At 41.7% G+C, this 16,968-nt stretch overlaps 1 protein-coding gene across 1 annotated transcript in view; it reads left to right on the forward strand.

Annotated features, from left to right (window-relative positions):
• The window catches only part of LOC126281793 (myrosinase 1-like), a 150,958-nt gene that overhangs the window by 106,381 nt on the left and 27,609 nt on the right, over positions 1-16,968 (forward strand). The window contains exon 10 of the mRNA XM_049981005.1: positions 4,954-5,060. Coding sequence (XP_049836962.1) covers positions 4,954-5,060 — 107 coding nt within the window. The remainder of the gene's footprint in view (positions 1-4,953; positions 5,061-16,968) is intronic.

Consider the following 16,968-nt stretch of genomic DNA (forward strand, 5'->3'; position numbering starts at 1 on the left):
GCAAGATACAAATCACTCTTACCTGTCATACTCCGAGCAGTACAGCTTTACAAAACTTCTACAAACGAGAGAGGGAAACAAAGTCATGTACAAAAAAGTGAATGATGTTTTTACGGTCATTTGTCTTCGCTTTACTGCGAATTCATAACTAATGTCTTTGCCAATGCTTATAGTCGGTTTTTGATTCTGTCGTTATCACTGTTTCATTTTTTAATAAATTTTAACTTTACCATATTCGGGAGGGGGGTCTCTCCCCATGTATCTTTACAGACTGTTTTAAATTTGTGTGAAGAACTATCAACATAAAAGGAGTACTGTTTGACTCTAAAATTACGATGTATTCGATAGCTCCTTTGAGTATTTCATTGGAACCAATTCATCACAGAAGTTGATGTCAAACTCGGAGAATTGAGGACATTGGCAAAAAATCGTGAATTATATATATGCTACCCTTTAGAAAACTTCCTGAAATGTTCTTACTTCAGTCCATCAGAGCATACAGATATGATATAAACAATGTAGTAATTAATTATTTGTATTTTACTGCTACAAGTCACATCTAATGACTTTAGTTAGTTTCATGCTCCATAGATAATTTACGCGATAAATTGTAATGAAGTCGGACGAGTCATTTTGCATTCATATCGCAAATTAATTTGTAAATATGGCTGAACATTTGTAAGGCTTTTTTAAAATTTTAATATAAAGATGTGTCAGTAATTCCTACCCACCATCTTTCTCACATTACAACAATAGTAATTCACCGTAATACGGAGTAATGAATGCCATTTTTCAGTTGTGTTATTGTAAATATGTATATCGTTATTCCTTTTGAAGTACAGCTGACGAATTTCAACAAATTTCATGAAGGAAAAAATATAATGTGAGCAGTACAGAGAATGGCCAACTCCTTAAAGCAGACATCTTTCAGATGATCATGGGTGAGCACCACATATTATTCTTACAGCACGTTTATAAGCAGTGAAAGCCAGGCCATTATTGCATATGACATTATTGAATGAAAATATGCAAAATATGTCAAGCTCACTGATTTATCTCTCCCCAAGATTTTCATTGATTATAACTGCAAAAGGTGGCTGAACTAAGTTGTTCATGAGTTCCAAAATGTGCTTTTCTCCGTTTTACTTTTCATAAAGAGAGACACCTAAAGATTCTAAAGTCTCCAGATCATTTCGTGTTTCCTCACCATGTGTTGAGTTCATCATCGGTTTAGTACCGTCAGAAGTGCAGAACCAAATATGTTGGGCCTTTTTAAAATTGATGGTGAGACCATTCGCAGAAAACCAATGATAGTTTCAAGAAAATTGTTTACCATTCCTTCTGTTTCTGTATGTATGCTCAGATCGAGTACAATACAAGAGTCATCTCCACAAAAAAAAAGATATCTAATCCTGCTTTCTTACGGTTAGACAGAAGATCGTTTAAATATATGAGGAAAAATAATGGACCAAAGACTGAGCCTTTGAGGAAACAATACGTGATTTCTCCCGTGTTAGAATAATGGCCGTGCAGTGCACTAGTTGATTTAATAAGTACAACTTCCTGCATCGTTTCCGTTAGATATAATGGTTGACTATGCCATCAGTCCCAGAAAACTTCAATTTATCTAGAGAATTGTGCAATTCCACAGTAAAATGCCTTGGACAGGTAGCAGAAAATACCAGACGACGTTGTTTCATTATTTAATCCTTGTAAAATATTGGTGAGTGAATATACAAATGGCATTCCCAGTAGAGAAACTCTTCTGAAATCCGAACTGTGATATGGTGAGGATGTTACTGTTGCTCAGGTGAGGTACTACTCTGAATGCATCACCTTCTCAAAAGTTTTGCAAAGTGGTGTCAGCAGTGAAACAGATCTGCACTTATTACCGTCTCTCCTGTCACCTTTATTATGGCGTGGTCTGACGGCGGCATATTTCAATCTCTCTGGAAAAATGCCGTTAATTAGTGATGAATTACGTAATTCAGATAAGACAGGGCGTATTACTTTGAAGCAAATCTTTAGTACTCTTTAAGAAACATGATCAAAACCAGTCGAGTTTTTATTTTTGAGAGAACAACATTCTTAATTTCAGGAGAAGTTGGTGATACATTCATAGAAGTGAATTTTATGAGAGCTGGTTTTTTAATATACTGCTGTGATATTTCTCTGTAACAGTTTTTCCTTATAATTTCTACTGTATTTAAGAAATGATTATTAAATACGTTTGTTACCTGTGGCTCATCACTTGTAGCCCTTCCATTCAGCTCAGTTGTGATGTGGTCCTGTTCTGTGGCTGGTAGTCCTGAATCTTGTTTCGCTAGATTCCACAGGGCGTGAAGATTGCTGTCGGAATTACGGATTTCTTTTGTTATACACTTGGTCCTTAATTTTTTAATACTTATCTTAGCAATTTTTAGTAGTTTTTGTAGTGTGCAACGACTACAGGATATCTACTTGTTCTGACCAATGGATACGTTTTTCTGTTCCTTACACCACATACTTTAATCATTTTTGTGATCCATGGTTTTTTAATACCTCTTTATTGACCTTTCTGATTCACTTTTGAAGAAAAGATGTTTTCAGGTTAATGGAATGGATTAAATTTTACATTAGCATTTGGTTCATTATAAATTTTTTTCCAGTTCATTCCACGTAGTTCTTAGAAACATTTCTCTTGGAGTCATGAATTATTCTCAGTCAGCAGCAACGTACTCAATTCATCGTTCACACAGCTCACAACAGTGTTAACCCAGGGTTGCTCTTTGTTGTGTAGGTTCTCCAAATAACTCATATTTCTTTGACATTTCAACTTCTGTTTCATCCAGGTCACCTCTAATGCTGTAATTTCTGTCCTTATCTATGCTATTTCCCACCTCATCTACTACAGTAACCTCATCCTCTCTGCCAACATCTTTTTACAAGTTCCCTATGTCCTCTGTCGCCAGGCTAAGGCTAGCACTTGGCTTCACAATATTTGCGTTGTTATCCTGTTCCTAATTTGTACTGCACCATCGGGCATACTGCACACCCATCTTTCCTAATCTCTTCTGCTGCTGACCTACACTTATTTTCTTTGCTAGAAGTCTGCTGCACCCTACTGTGACCTACAGATGGATGAGGCCTAACCCCTTCTACTTCAGGTGCCAAGTGAAGTTTATTCGATACTGTAAACTCAGCTCTAGATCAAGAAGTTGAAAAGCTGTTCTCCTTTCGCTCATTGATTGTTTTCTTTATCCAGTTACCACCATCTGTTTCCCATTTCAACCTATCTAGTTCAAATTTCGGATGTTTAATTCAGCCTGAATGGCACCAATCATTTCCTCCTGTTCAGCAATTCTCTTCTTTTTCTTACATGGGTTATAGTTACATGGGAGAGTCTTGCTGAATTCTCCATTCAGTTCACCACAGTCCCGTAAGAGAATTTATATTTAGTTTAACATACTGCAGTATGTTTCAAGGGCGTTTTGCCCATATGTACAGAAATGTGTTGATCAAAGACAAGATGTCTTAATCTGAACTAACGTACACTATTGTTTTGTTTACTTTTCTGCTGCCAGAGTAGCTATAGGGATATTTGAAGGGAGGAGGGGCAGTGGGTGGCCAGAAATAGATGTCCATTGATGTCTTCTGCTGGTGTGGAGCTGTGCCTCATTGTTTCTTGCAATTGACACCACAGCTTGTGTGTGATACACATAGTTTTGCATCAGTTGCTATTATGCGATACGCGTGCGATACAGTTTTATTGTATCAGTTGTCCACTTGCGATTTTGGGATCCCAAAGCTCCATTCGCCTCATCGAAACACTGATGAAACTGTTGTATAGCTTTACATCATTTCACTGCTTAGTCTAGCACAGGATTGGGTGTATTTATCTGTATACAACGTTTCTACATAGACTTACACAATTTACACTGGTGCAGTATGGCGACCTGATAGTTTGACAGTCATTTGTTTCACATTGGCACATCTTAAATCTGTTGCATTAGAATCGGCTTAAGGCTGCTGAAGAATTCTGAGGCTTTGTATTCACTTAACTGTTTAAGAATATCTTTTTTATTGTATTGCGAAAGAATAGTTTCATTTCTTCCATTACACATATTGTTTTACTTTCGTCAGATTTTGCGCAAAATTTCCAGCTTGTCTGCGATTTTCAAAGGGTCGTCCGTGTCTTTAATGTGTGTTGTTGCTGCTGATTTGTTACATTTGTTCAGTATGCAGCAGTCTATATGCTCTTTAAATCGATTTCTGAAGTTTCTTCCAGTCTGGCGTATATGGTATTTGTTGCGTTGGCTATAGGCAATGGTTTAAATGCCACATAAGTCACGATACGTAGCTAATGATTTTGTACTGTGAATAAGCTTCCTACTTAGACTGTTAATGGTTGTTAAGCTCATCTTTACACATGTGCTTCTGAATTGTCAACCTAATTCACCAGTCATTATATTAAGATCTGGCATTTTTACATAGCTAATTGTTGGTGTCCCGTCAATTGCAAATTTAGTTTGCGGGATTTTGTTGTGTTTACTTTTTGTATGTTGTGGCATTGTGTGATAATTATAGCGCCATATCCATTGTTTATGGGTGTGCATTTTACTATTTCCTGTGGCGGTTCTGTATACTGGAATAGAAATTTACAGGCTCTGTATAGTACTGATCTATACACAGCTTTCTTGAGGGAGATGGAATGAGCACAGTATGTTTACTGATGTTTCGTAAATTTTGGTAATATCATTTTATTAGAAAATTAAGAAAATCCGGTTTCATTTCTGAGAAAGCTCACCGAATTTCAGCAAATATGTTTTATCGGGGAGGGTAGTTTCCTCAAAATTACATTGAGTAAATCAGGAAAATGGAGTTAAATTTTGGTCAAAGGATGGGCTTTATAATATGTTCCTACACAGGGTACAAACTTTCAGATTATGTACAAGATTAATTTCTCTCTTGCAGTCTTATCTTTATGCTGCCCTACAAGCTGTTAACACTGATGGCGTTCCAGTGATTGGATACGTCGCCTGGAGCCTCATGGACAATCTGGAATGGACTGGCGGATTCTCGTGAGTAATAACCACTGTCTAGAATATTTGTTACAATTCATGGTCGTGCTTCAGCTTTCATCATATACATCCTTGATGATGTTTCTCTAAAAAAACGTGCTAGCATCAATAATAAAGGCTAGACGAAGCTACAACTGCCTGAAAAGTCGGCAGTAGCGGAGCATTGTTTAAACGCGGCTCACGGCGTGAAATCAGGTGAAACCCTAATAGTTGCCAGTGCGTCCGGTTTACAAGCAGTGAATTTCAATTAGGTTTAGAGGAAACGTGATTATTAGAGAGAAGTACTTCCTGTTAGCAGGACATGAAACCTTGTATTGTGGTGCATTAAATCGCAACGTTCTTTGGTGCGGATGACCCGGGCATTTGAGGAAAGTCTTTGATGTGACGCATCGTTGATGGCGATGTTCGACTATGGGCAGCACCACAGTGACATTTTTGGGCCAGCACCTGTGGTGGACGGCGCATGCGCCGTGTACGGTACGGGTGTCTGTATAGGACGAAGCTTTCCAGTATTAACATCAGTGTTCAGTGGGGCACTGCAAAAAAGGCCTCTCTCCTGAGGAAGGTGGAGAAATTGATCGCTGAAATATCTAGTCATCTTGGTGAATACCGTCATTAAAGAAAGTTGCTTGTGTGTGAAGTCTGTTTATGGACTAAAAACTTTTTATGCAAAAGCAAATCAAAGTAATGACAACATACACGTAAGGATAAAAGATTTAACAAAAAAATCCTAGTCAGAGATTTTTCTGATATGACGTGGGAAAATAAATATTAAAATTTACTATACAGACGTCTTGTTTTCTATTGATGTTGAGCTGGTTTTCTACTTTACTTCCTTGAGGACTGATTAATTGTCTCATAAATGGCATGTTCAGCTTGTGCCCAGAGAGTCAGCAACAACACATATACTGATAAGCCAGAGCCTTGTGACCTCCGACGTACTATCGATATAGTAGCATCATCGGGAGAGAAATGACTGCTAGTTAGACACGCGCACACTGCATGTAGTATCAATGAGCGAGCTGCCCTTATGCAGAACGGGAAATGGGAGCGATCTGTCTGAATTTCACCGAGGGCAGACTGGGATTGCCCAGAGGTTCGGTAAGAGCACTTCGGAAACTGCACGACTTGTCGGGTGTTCGAGGAGTGCTGTGGTGAGTGTCTTCAAGGTAATACCGCGTCCAGACGCCGTGGGGTTGGACGCCCAACCCTCATCAGAGATGACAGACGTCTTAGGCTGGGCAGAGAGGTAAAAACAGGGCAGGCGGCAAGCTATGGCGCAACTAACACCAGACTTTAACGCCGGGCAGAATAAAAGTGTATCTGAACACACGGTGCACCGAACACTTCTGACGATGGGCCTCCGCAGCCGACAACCCATGCATGTGCCAATGTTAACACCACGACATTGCGACATCGAAAGTACGACTCAGGTTGGCATGTGACCTTCGGCACTGGACGTTGGAGCATTGGGAGAGCCTTACGTCGTATGGTGAATTCCGATACCTTCTTCATCACGCCGATGGCAGGTCGCGAATCCGTCGTCTTCCAGGGGAACAGCTCCTTGATACATGTACTGCGGGACGGAGACTAGCTGGCGGGATTCCATTATGCTCTGGTGAACATTCACGTGTGCATTCACGAGTGGAGCTCGTGCAAGGCACCAAGGAGTAATGCACTCCGGTTGCGGCCCAGGCACACTTCTTCGTGACGATCATGTTTCCCGACAGCAGTGGCGTTATTCAAAAAGATAATGCCCCGTGTCACACTGCCAGGAGGCTTATGGAGTGGTCTGAGGAACACAGTGGCGAGTTCCAGATGATGTGCTGGGCCCCCAGCTCGCCAAATTTGAACCTGATCGAAGAAATCTGGGTTGTGACTGAACATGGCGTCAGAGGTCATCGCCCGCCTCCCCGGAATTAGGTGGTTTGTGTGAGCAGATGTGATGCCAAATCGCTCCATCGACCTAGCAACACCTCATCACTTACAAGCGGCGACGCGTCGCGGCTGTTATCCACCGGCTATTATGTAGGTCGTCATAACGTTGACGCTGGTAAGTGTACATGTCGTAATCGCTACATTCAGTACCGGCGACGCATGTTTATGGTTAGAAGTTCATGACTTTTAAATGTACCGGGTGATCGAAAAGTCGGTATAAATTTGAAAACTGAATAAATCACGGAATAATGTAGATACAGAGGTACAAATTGACACACCTGCTTGGAAGGACATAGGGTTTTATTAGAACCAAAAATATACAAAACTTTAAAAAAATGTCCGACAGATGGCACTTCATCTGATCACAATAGCAATAATTAGCATAACAAAGTAAGACAAAGCAAAGATAATGTTCTTTTACAGGAAATGCTCAACATGTCCACCATCATTCCTCAACAATAGCTGTAGTCGAGTAATAATGTTGTGAACAGCACTGTAAAGCATGTCCGGAGTTATGGCGTCGGATGTTGTCTTTCAGCATCCCTAGAGATGTCGGTCGATCACGTTACACTTGCGACTTCAGGTAACACCAAAGCCAATAATCACACGGACTGAGGTCTGGGGACCTGGGAGGCCAAGCACGACTAAAGTGGTGGCTGAGCATACGATCATCACCAAACGACGCGCGCAAGAGATCTTTCACGCGTCTAGCAATACTTTTTTTTTTTTTTGTTCTAATAAAACCCCATGTCATTCCAAGCATGTGTGTCAATTTTTACGTCTCTATCTACATTACTCCGTGGTTTATTAAGTTTTAAAATTTATACTGACTTTTTGATCACCCGTTATTTCTTTATGTTTTTCTATCAACAGAAGAATCACTGTAGTGGTTAATTTCATTTCAGTAAGTCATCTGTTCAATTTTTGGCCAGAATATTGCAAAAAATACATTTTCCTTCAGTGCATCAACATTGGTTCACATGTTGATAGTTTTCAAAAGTAATTCCCCAGAATTCACTGCTGAATGGACTATTATTATGCAATATACATCTGTATCTATACGGCTACTCTGTAAATCACACTTGCACTCTGACAAAGTGTTCAATGAAATACCTTCATATCAACTCTAGAAGAGTGCATGAAAAGAAAACGAACACCTGTGTCTTACCCTGCGAGCTCTTATTTTATTATCATGACCGTTTCTCCCTATGTAGGTCGGTGTCAACGAAATATTTTCTCATGCAGAGGAGGAAGTTGGTGATTGATATTTCGTGAGTAGATCTGGCCGCAACAAGAAACCCCAGGTCCTGTATCATGTCCGCGACACTCTCTCCCCTATTTCTCGATAGTACGAGACGAGCTGCCCCTCTTTCAACTATCTAGATGTACTCCGTTAAACCCGTCTCGTAAGGATCCCACATGAGGCTGAAGTGATTCAAAAGAGGACCGACAAGTGTAGTGCAGACATTTTCGTTAGGAGATTTGTTGCATCTTCAAAGCGTCCTGCCAATAAAAAGCAATTTTTGGTTCGCCTTCCCCACAACACTTTCTATGTGTTCTTTCCAATTTAAGTTGTTCTTGATTGTAACTCACAGGTATTTACTTGGACCTGTTTTGCGCAGTATGGAGGATCAACTCCGCCGTTTGTTAATTTATTTGGTATAAATCTCTCAATTGCTGTTGATACTATTTCTTTGAATTCAACTCACATCTGGTATACAACTACACTGTTAATTTAGGAGGAGATTGTCTTTCAGGAAGCTATCAAGCAAATTTTTATTTGCTTCTTGAATAGATATATCTTTCGTTTATTGTTGGTGGATTTGGGAGTTACGGTATTCAGTCTCGCTACGAAAACCCCATACCTGTATCCGTTCTGATGCTCGTTATTAGCTCAGGATTATTTGTCAAGTGTGGTTTCACAGCCGTTTACTTTTCGAGTGAGTTAATGAACTAACTGCTCGAAATAACTATCAGACAATGCGTTTAGCAAAATTTTGGATGATATTTTACGTGTACCACCGGATTTAAACATGTATTTCCTCTAGGATATCGAGACTGACGTCACCACAAAATATAATTGTATGAGACAGATAAGTCACTGAAATTAGACTCAGGTTTTCTTTGAACCTTGCAGCAGTTGTATCATCTGAGTTGGTAGGTCGATAAAAGAATCCAATCATTATTTTATTCCGGTTGCCAAGAACGGCCTCTATCCATACTAACTCACAGGAACTATCTAGTTCAATTTCGTTACAATATAAACTACTTCTGACAGCAACAAACACTGCACCGCCCAACTGTATTTAGCCTACCCTAGCTGAACAGCGTTAGCTCCTTCGAAATACACTCATGGAAATGGAAAAAAGAATACATTGACACCGGTGTGTCAGACCCACCATACTTTCTCCGGACACTGCGAGAGGGCTGTACAAGCAATGATCACACGCACGGCACAGCGGACACACTAGGAACCGCGGTGTTGGCCGTCGAATGGCGCTAGCTGCGCAGCATTTGTGCACCGCCGCCGTCAGTGTCAGCCAGTTTGCCGTGGCATACGGAGCTCCATCACAGTCTTTAACACTGGTAGCATGCCGCGACAGCGTGGACGTGAACCGTATGTGCAGTTGACGGACTTTGAGCGAGGGCGTATAGTGGCATGCGGGAGGCCGGGTGGTCGTACCGCCGAATTGCTCAACACGTGGGGCGTGAGGTCTCCACAGTACATCGATGTTGTCGCCAGTGGTCGGCGGAAGGTGCACGTGCCCGTCGACCTGGGACCGGACCGCAGCGACGCACGGATGCACGCCAAGACCGTAGGATCCTACGCAGTGCCGTAGGGGACTGCACAGCCACTTCCCAGCAAATTAGGGACACTGTTGCTCCTGGGGTATCGGCGAGGACCATTCGCAACCGTCTCCATGAAGCTGGGCTACAACCCGCACACCGTTAGGCCGTCTTCCGCTCACGTCCCAACATCGTGCAGCCCGCCTCCAGTGGTGTCGCGACAGGCGTGAATGGAGGGACGAATGGAGACGTGTCGCCTTCAGCGATGAGAGTCGCTTCTGCCTTGGTGCCAATGATGGTCGTATGCGTGTTTGGCGCCGTGCAGGTGAGCGTCACAATCAGGACTGCATACAACCGAGGCACACAGGGCCAACACCCGGCATCATGGTGTGGGGAGCGATTCCTACACTGGCCGTACACCTCTGGTGATCGTCGAGGGGACACTGAATAGTGCACGGTACATCCAAACCGTCATCCAACCCATCGTTCTACCATTCCTAGACCGGCAAGGGAACTTGCTGTTCCAGCAGGACAATGCACGTCCGCATGTATCCCGTGCCACCCAACGTGCTCTAGAAGGTGTAAGTCAACTACCCTGGCCAGCAAGATCTCCGGATCTGTCCCCCATTGAGCATGTTTGGGACTGGATGAAGCGTCGCCTCACGCGGTCTGCATGTCCAGCACGAACGCTGGTCCAACTGAGGCGCCAGGTGGAAATGGCATGGCAAGCCGTTCCACAGGACTACATCCAACATCTCTACGATCGTCTCCATGGGAGAATAGCAGCCTGGATTGCTGCGAAAGGTGGATATACACTGTACTAGTGCCGACATTGTGCATGCTCTGTTGCCTTTGTCTATGTGCCTGTGGTTCTATCAGTGTGATCATGTGATGCATCTGACCCCAGGAATGTGTCAATAAAGTTTCCCGTTCCTGGGACAATGAATACACGGTGTTCTTATTTCAGTTTCCTGGAGTGTAATTTCGTCTGAACTTGTCATTGGGTTTGGCCAGCTTCCAATGCCTATAACGATTTGAGTGTCAGTGCTTTCTATTTGCGCTTGGAACTCTGGTACTTTCCCAACACAGCTATGGTAATTTACAACTATTACACCGATGGTTCCTAGACGTACGCTCTTCTTGTGTTCGACCTGCACCTTTTAGGACTGAAGCACTTTTTGTGTTTCACGGGACACTTTAACCCAAGAAACCGCCTAGTCGACACCACACAGGCACCGTTATCCATGTAGCTGACTTCTGCGTGTAATGGTCTCCTGACGTATTTAGCAGAACCCGAAACCTCACCACCCTGTGGCTCAAGTTGACGTATTTGCAGCGTGCACGGTCAGAAAACCGTCTGACCCTCTGATTCAGACCCTCCACTCGGCTCTGTAGCAGTGTTCACAATCGGTTCTGTCGACTATTTTGCAAGTAGTGAGCTGTTTTGTCTCACACGCATGACAGGCAACCTTTACCATTTCAGACAGCCGCTCGAAACCAAAGGTAATCCTTCAAGTCCAAAGTAACATACATCATTGGTTCCGACGAGATCCACCAGCTGCAGTTGACTGCACTGTACGTTCTTCATGGCATCCGGAAAGACACGTTCCACATCTGGAATGATTCCACATGGTACGTAAGCGGAGTGCACGTTGGCGTTCTTCCCCTCCTTGGTAGCCATGTCCCTAAGGAGCGCCGTAACGTGCCTGAAATTGCAGGTCCCAGCTGCTAATAATCTCACCCTCTGGGACTGCCCAGATATTGAAGGCTGAGAGGTTTCTGAAACAACAGAATCTGGCTGAGAGACACTGTCAGGCGCAGATAGCACCTCGAACCTGTTAGTTAGACTAACCGCGCTAACAGCGGAGGCCTATGTTCAGTCGACCAGGAAGTCTCTTGCAGCCTACGACGCAGCGTGATGACCTCTTACACGACCACAGGTGAGAGGTCAACCACAGTACAAGCAGTACTGAGCTGGCCACCAGTGCGGACCGATCAGTGGACTCGTGGGCAGTGCTGGATGTCCATTGGATCACCACGCTAGGTCTGCAACTGTGATGCGTGTCCACTAAAGCCTCAAGCTGTGTAACAGAAGCCATCACAGCCTGGGGCTGACAGCGAAGTGTCACCAACGCAGTTCGCATTTGCGCACAACAATCAGTTCCTATCCATACTAAAGACGGAGGAAAACTACACTAAACAAACAGACGACTATTGTCACGCGCTGCCGATCTCTGTTTTAGACACTAACAAAAACGCGAGAACTGTGGATAGTGTATTAAAATTGACACACAGTGATGCAAAAGCTAAACTGCCAGAGCACACAGGTGAGACTAAATAATTCTCTCCTGGTTAGAAATTTGTAAAAGTCATAAATATTTCAGATCTGTGTCTATACCTGGTTCATCATAAGAATAAGCCACTAAACTCTTTCTTAATCGTACTTCAGATACATACCTTTTGTTTCAAAAATTCGTCAATCTCTGTGACCTCTACTTGTGCTCTGTTTGAGTCGATGTTAATACGTAACATGAAAATGGATGACACTGCTTCCTGCTTCGTAGTAAAACACTGTTAATGGCGAGAAAGAAGTTTTTCTTAATGTTTTTCACAATATTACAGAGAAAAACCAGCTTAGACGTATTAAAATTAAAATTATTACGGTATATTGTTAATTTTCACTTATGGACCGTCTGACAGCAACTGAATAAAACACAATTTTAGTGCCATACGCGTTTCGCCTTTATTTTCTGCAAGGCATCATCAGTGGCCTGGAATATGTACATATGTTAGCTATTTAATTTACATTTTGTCACTGTGCATGTAGGTTATAAACAGTTCTGGTGGTTGGTATTTCCTATTAAATAGTAATGTTTTGAACTGTACTTACAGGTTGCGTAGACAGTTTCTTACATATAACGCTACTGTTGCATTTTTGGTGTTGTTCTTCTTATGAATGTCAATTTGTTGTTTTTTTGCCCACACTCCACAGCACTATGAACTGAACGCTTGTTTCAAAGCAATGTTTTGGTTTCTGTTGCCGACTGTCAAATATTTTTGCCAAAGATCGAATGTTATTGCCAAACTTTCGAGTGTAATTATTGAAGTATCTGTGGTCTGTTCGTGTATGCATTTGTGTGTGCGTTTGTGTATGTATGTGATATATATTTTTTGTGTTCTCTCTGTGTGTGTGTGTTTGGGGGGGGGGGTGATATATATACATTGTGCTGTGTGTGTGTGTTCAGATGGTGTGGGGAAGAGTTTTATTGTTTTATGTTATCATTTCCTGTATTTAGTAGGTAGCCTGTGCTGATGTGTGTTTGTTCATTTACCGCATGTTTCTTTTCTGCTATGGCTTTCTGGATATGGAAGTTTCATTGCGTTTGTATAAGATGTTTGTGATGGTTGCTTGTTCTCATTATTTTCATTTGTTGTTGCATGTTTGTAGGATGATGGTTATAGTGTTTTAAATGCTCTGTAAATTTGGAATGGTTTGTTTCATACTTCCAACATCTCATATATTCTTTGTATCTTGTTTCAAAATTCCTGCATGTCATGCCTATGTATATTGCATCACAACTTTGACATTCAAGTTTATATATTCCTGATTGTTGGAATTTGTCCCTCTTGGTAGCCGGCTGGCTTAGATGTGATTGGAGGGTTTGCCCAGGCTTATATGCTATTTTGAAGCCCTGTCTCTTTAGGATGTTTGCAACTCTGTGTGTTAGTTTATGTGTGTAGGTCATTGTGTACCATCTGGTTCTTTTCTGTGTGTTGTCATTGTGTGTGTGTGTTTGTTGAGTGTGTTTGTGATGTGAGTGTATGCATACCGTGTACCGTAGAATCGTGGAATGACACTTGTGTATGCAAGTAGGTGGCTGTTCGAAACACATTGTGAGTATAGCTTTTTTTGTTCGGTTTGTACATGTTAAGCACTTAAATATGAAATTTATGAAATATATATTTTAGTTAACGCATATTTAACCATAATGTTTCAACAAAAGTGAACGTCTTCTAGTTTCTACTTACATTCGCACGTGAAATGCTGATTTTCATTGCAAATATGCAATCTTAATTGTCGATATTTTATATAAGATTGTTGAAGTTAAGAAAACATTACACAATTAAATTTTTTGAATAAAAATGAAAAATCATAGGCACTTTATTTGAATATACCACTTGTTTTGTAGGACAGATGTAGTCTCACAGAGTGATAAGCGCCCTAGAAACACGGTAAACAATAATTTTTACGGCGTCAAGCTCATTGTAGAAACGCCTCATTTTTATGGTTGCCATCTTCACACTGCAATCTGAGCCCAGCATATCTGCAGCGAAGTTAAGGGATTTGTCGACAAAAATAACGAGACATTTAAGCTGTCAAACGTGCTGTAATTAATGCACGAAGCTTCGTGACACGCCGCTGCCGAATGATGACGAAATGCAGAACATCACATCGTAAAGGAGGAGGAAATGCGGATTTTTTTGGTGGCTTGCGATTCTGGTGCCGATCGCCTCGTTATCAACGTAGGTAGCAATACTGAAATATATTCCTCAGAGTCCGATATGAAAGGAGTTCAGAGATTACCAGACGACTGACTGAAATACCTTCAGTGGCTTCAATATTAACTACATGAAAAATCAGCAGTGCGCTTTTACGCCACACAGAGCTCATGCAGAAAAATTACCTTTGTTAAAGTCAGGAATTTTCATCACTCTAGTTTTTCATTAAAGTACTCTGTTAGCTAAGATCGAGAGCATGTCACGTTTTGCGTACGGTTACCTGAGAAGCGTATCTCCTGAGTTTTGCCATATGTTATCCTCATGTTTAAAAAATGAGTGACATTCAAAGCTATACGGTTTCTCTGCTCGTCTCTTTTTACGTCGTTACTGCAACTGTTCACTTCACTGCAGTTTCGTTGGATCACTTGCCTGGCCAATGCTGTCCAAGTTAAAGGCGCCGATGAAGCTATTGCCACGTATTGTCGCTAAGTCTGTGTATGCGCAGCATAAAACGTATCCTTATTATCGTACTTGACTGTACTCGAGACAGCTTGGCTTTTGCGCCACGTGAAACGAGACCCAGTGAGGTTCCAGCAAACGCGGAAGAATACACAGTGTAATGTTTACATGAGGTTTACTCTTATTATGAGCTGAGTATAGTAAATTTTAAAGTAACACGTAGAAATTCAAAAACTACACTACCAAACCACACAGATGAAATTATATAATTCGTTTCTGCTGAGGATCTCCTAAAATTTTAAAAATCGGTTACTTCCCTGTTGCATGTTTACCATGTAACCGTTACACTAGTGTGAGTCCAAGTGAATAAAGTGTACGAGGCGTTCGTATATTTCTTAAGTGTCTTATTGTGCCTGGCGTATTACGAAAGGTATTCTTACACAAATTTATAATTTGGTTCAATTGGCTCTGAGCACTATGGGACTCAACTGCTGTGGTCATTAGTCCCCTAGAACTTAGAACTACTTAAACCTAACTAACCTAAGGACATCACACACATCCACGCCCGAGGCAGGATTCGAACCTGCGACCGTAGCAGTCGCACGGTTCAGGACTGCGCGCCTAGAACCGCGAGACCACCGCGGCCGGCCACAAATTTATATTTAATTGTGATCATGAAAGGGTATAGTGCAATCTGGGAGGGAGATCTGAATGATGACCACGAACACGGACTCATACATTCTTTACATGACCACGAACACTGAACTGTCGAAACTGGAAGGCAAGACAACATGGACAGTGCTATTCACTGCCTTCGCGGTGAGTTGTCAAATGGTGCAAATGGGTCTGAGCACTATGCGACTTAACTTCTGAGGTCATCAGTCGCCTACAACTTAGAACTAATTGAACCTAAGTAACCTAAGGACATCACACATACCCATGCCCGAGGCAGGATTCGAACCTGCGACCGTAGCGGTCACTCGGTTCCAGACTGAAGCGCCTAGAACCGCATGGCCACATCGGCCGGCTTGAGCTGTCAACTATGGTAGATCGAAGTAAGGGTAAATGTTATGATTTTTATATATGCATTAGGATGTTTGTATACACCTCCTTTTGTTTTTGATACTTCTCTTGTGCAGTGAAAGGTTTACAAATGATACCGTAGTTATTCTACCATCCGAACTGTGGAAAATCTTACGTGGACGAGACTCATTTCACTGTATTTAACGCGGTCGCTCTGATAGATCATAAACTCTTCTGAAGTTCAAAATATTTTTTTTATTACTCGGGATTTTAGCTCCTTTGTTACCTGCGTGCATTCTTCAACAGACCAACATTCTATTTTTAGCGCACTGCGACGCACTGACACACAATATTTTCTCGTTTTTATATATAATGTACCCCCATTCTCCTCGATAACTTTGTAAACAAGTCTAGAATATTTACAGCAAGCACTGCAGACTCTTGAAATAGAGCCAAATGCTTCTAGTCCTAAGAAGAATATCTATAGTCACAAAAGGCGAAATAACTCCCATGTTAGTTGTAGGACGTTTATCCTAGCTCTTCCTATAAATTTGTGTGGACGTTTTCGGTATTACTGATTGTTCATACAACAGTTGTAAGCTGTAGTCGGTATCTCAGAATGAATGTACAGTGGTTTCTCACCAAAGAATTTGCTCATCAAGTTTTTTTTTCTGCTTAACATTTTCTTATGTCAGACATTACATTTTCACTCAAGAGGTTCATATGCCCAATTAAATAAGGCAGGACAAGTGAAACATGTTTACAATAACATATGGTAACTAGCGTACTAACTACAAACTCTTCGGATCTGATAAAATGAACTTTAATATAATACTACACATGGTTTCACATTGTACCTTTGGATATGTAGATTCAAATACCAGAGAATGGAGTATGAGCACAGGGCCTATTGTCGCAACAGAGAATACAGATTTGCAGTCATGCCAGTTACAGTTTTGTTACCATTGAATACTTGTAATTTCGATTTCCAAAATTTAGTGAAGTAAACTGTGTACGAGGGCTATTATTCTTGTTCCTTTCAAAATCCTATAGGTCACGAAAACACAGTGAAAATTCGATGAAGCTTTGCACGGGTGTGGTGTGCAGAGTCTCTACTATGCTCGTCGATAGCGTCACGTCGCACTTCCTAGTACTCACAGTGGCTACGAAAGGCGCCTCGAACAACAGATTCCACCGTCAA

This window comes from Schistocerca gregaria, chromosome 7 (assembly GCF_023897955.1).
Source record: "Schistocerca gregaria isolate iqSchGreg1 chromosome 7, iqSchGreg1.2, whole genome shotgun sequence".
Taxonomy (NCBI): domain Eukaryota; kingdom Metazoa; phylum Arthropoda; class Insecta; order Orthoptera; family Acrididae; genus Schistocerca; species Schistocerca gregaria.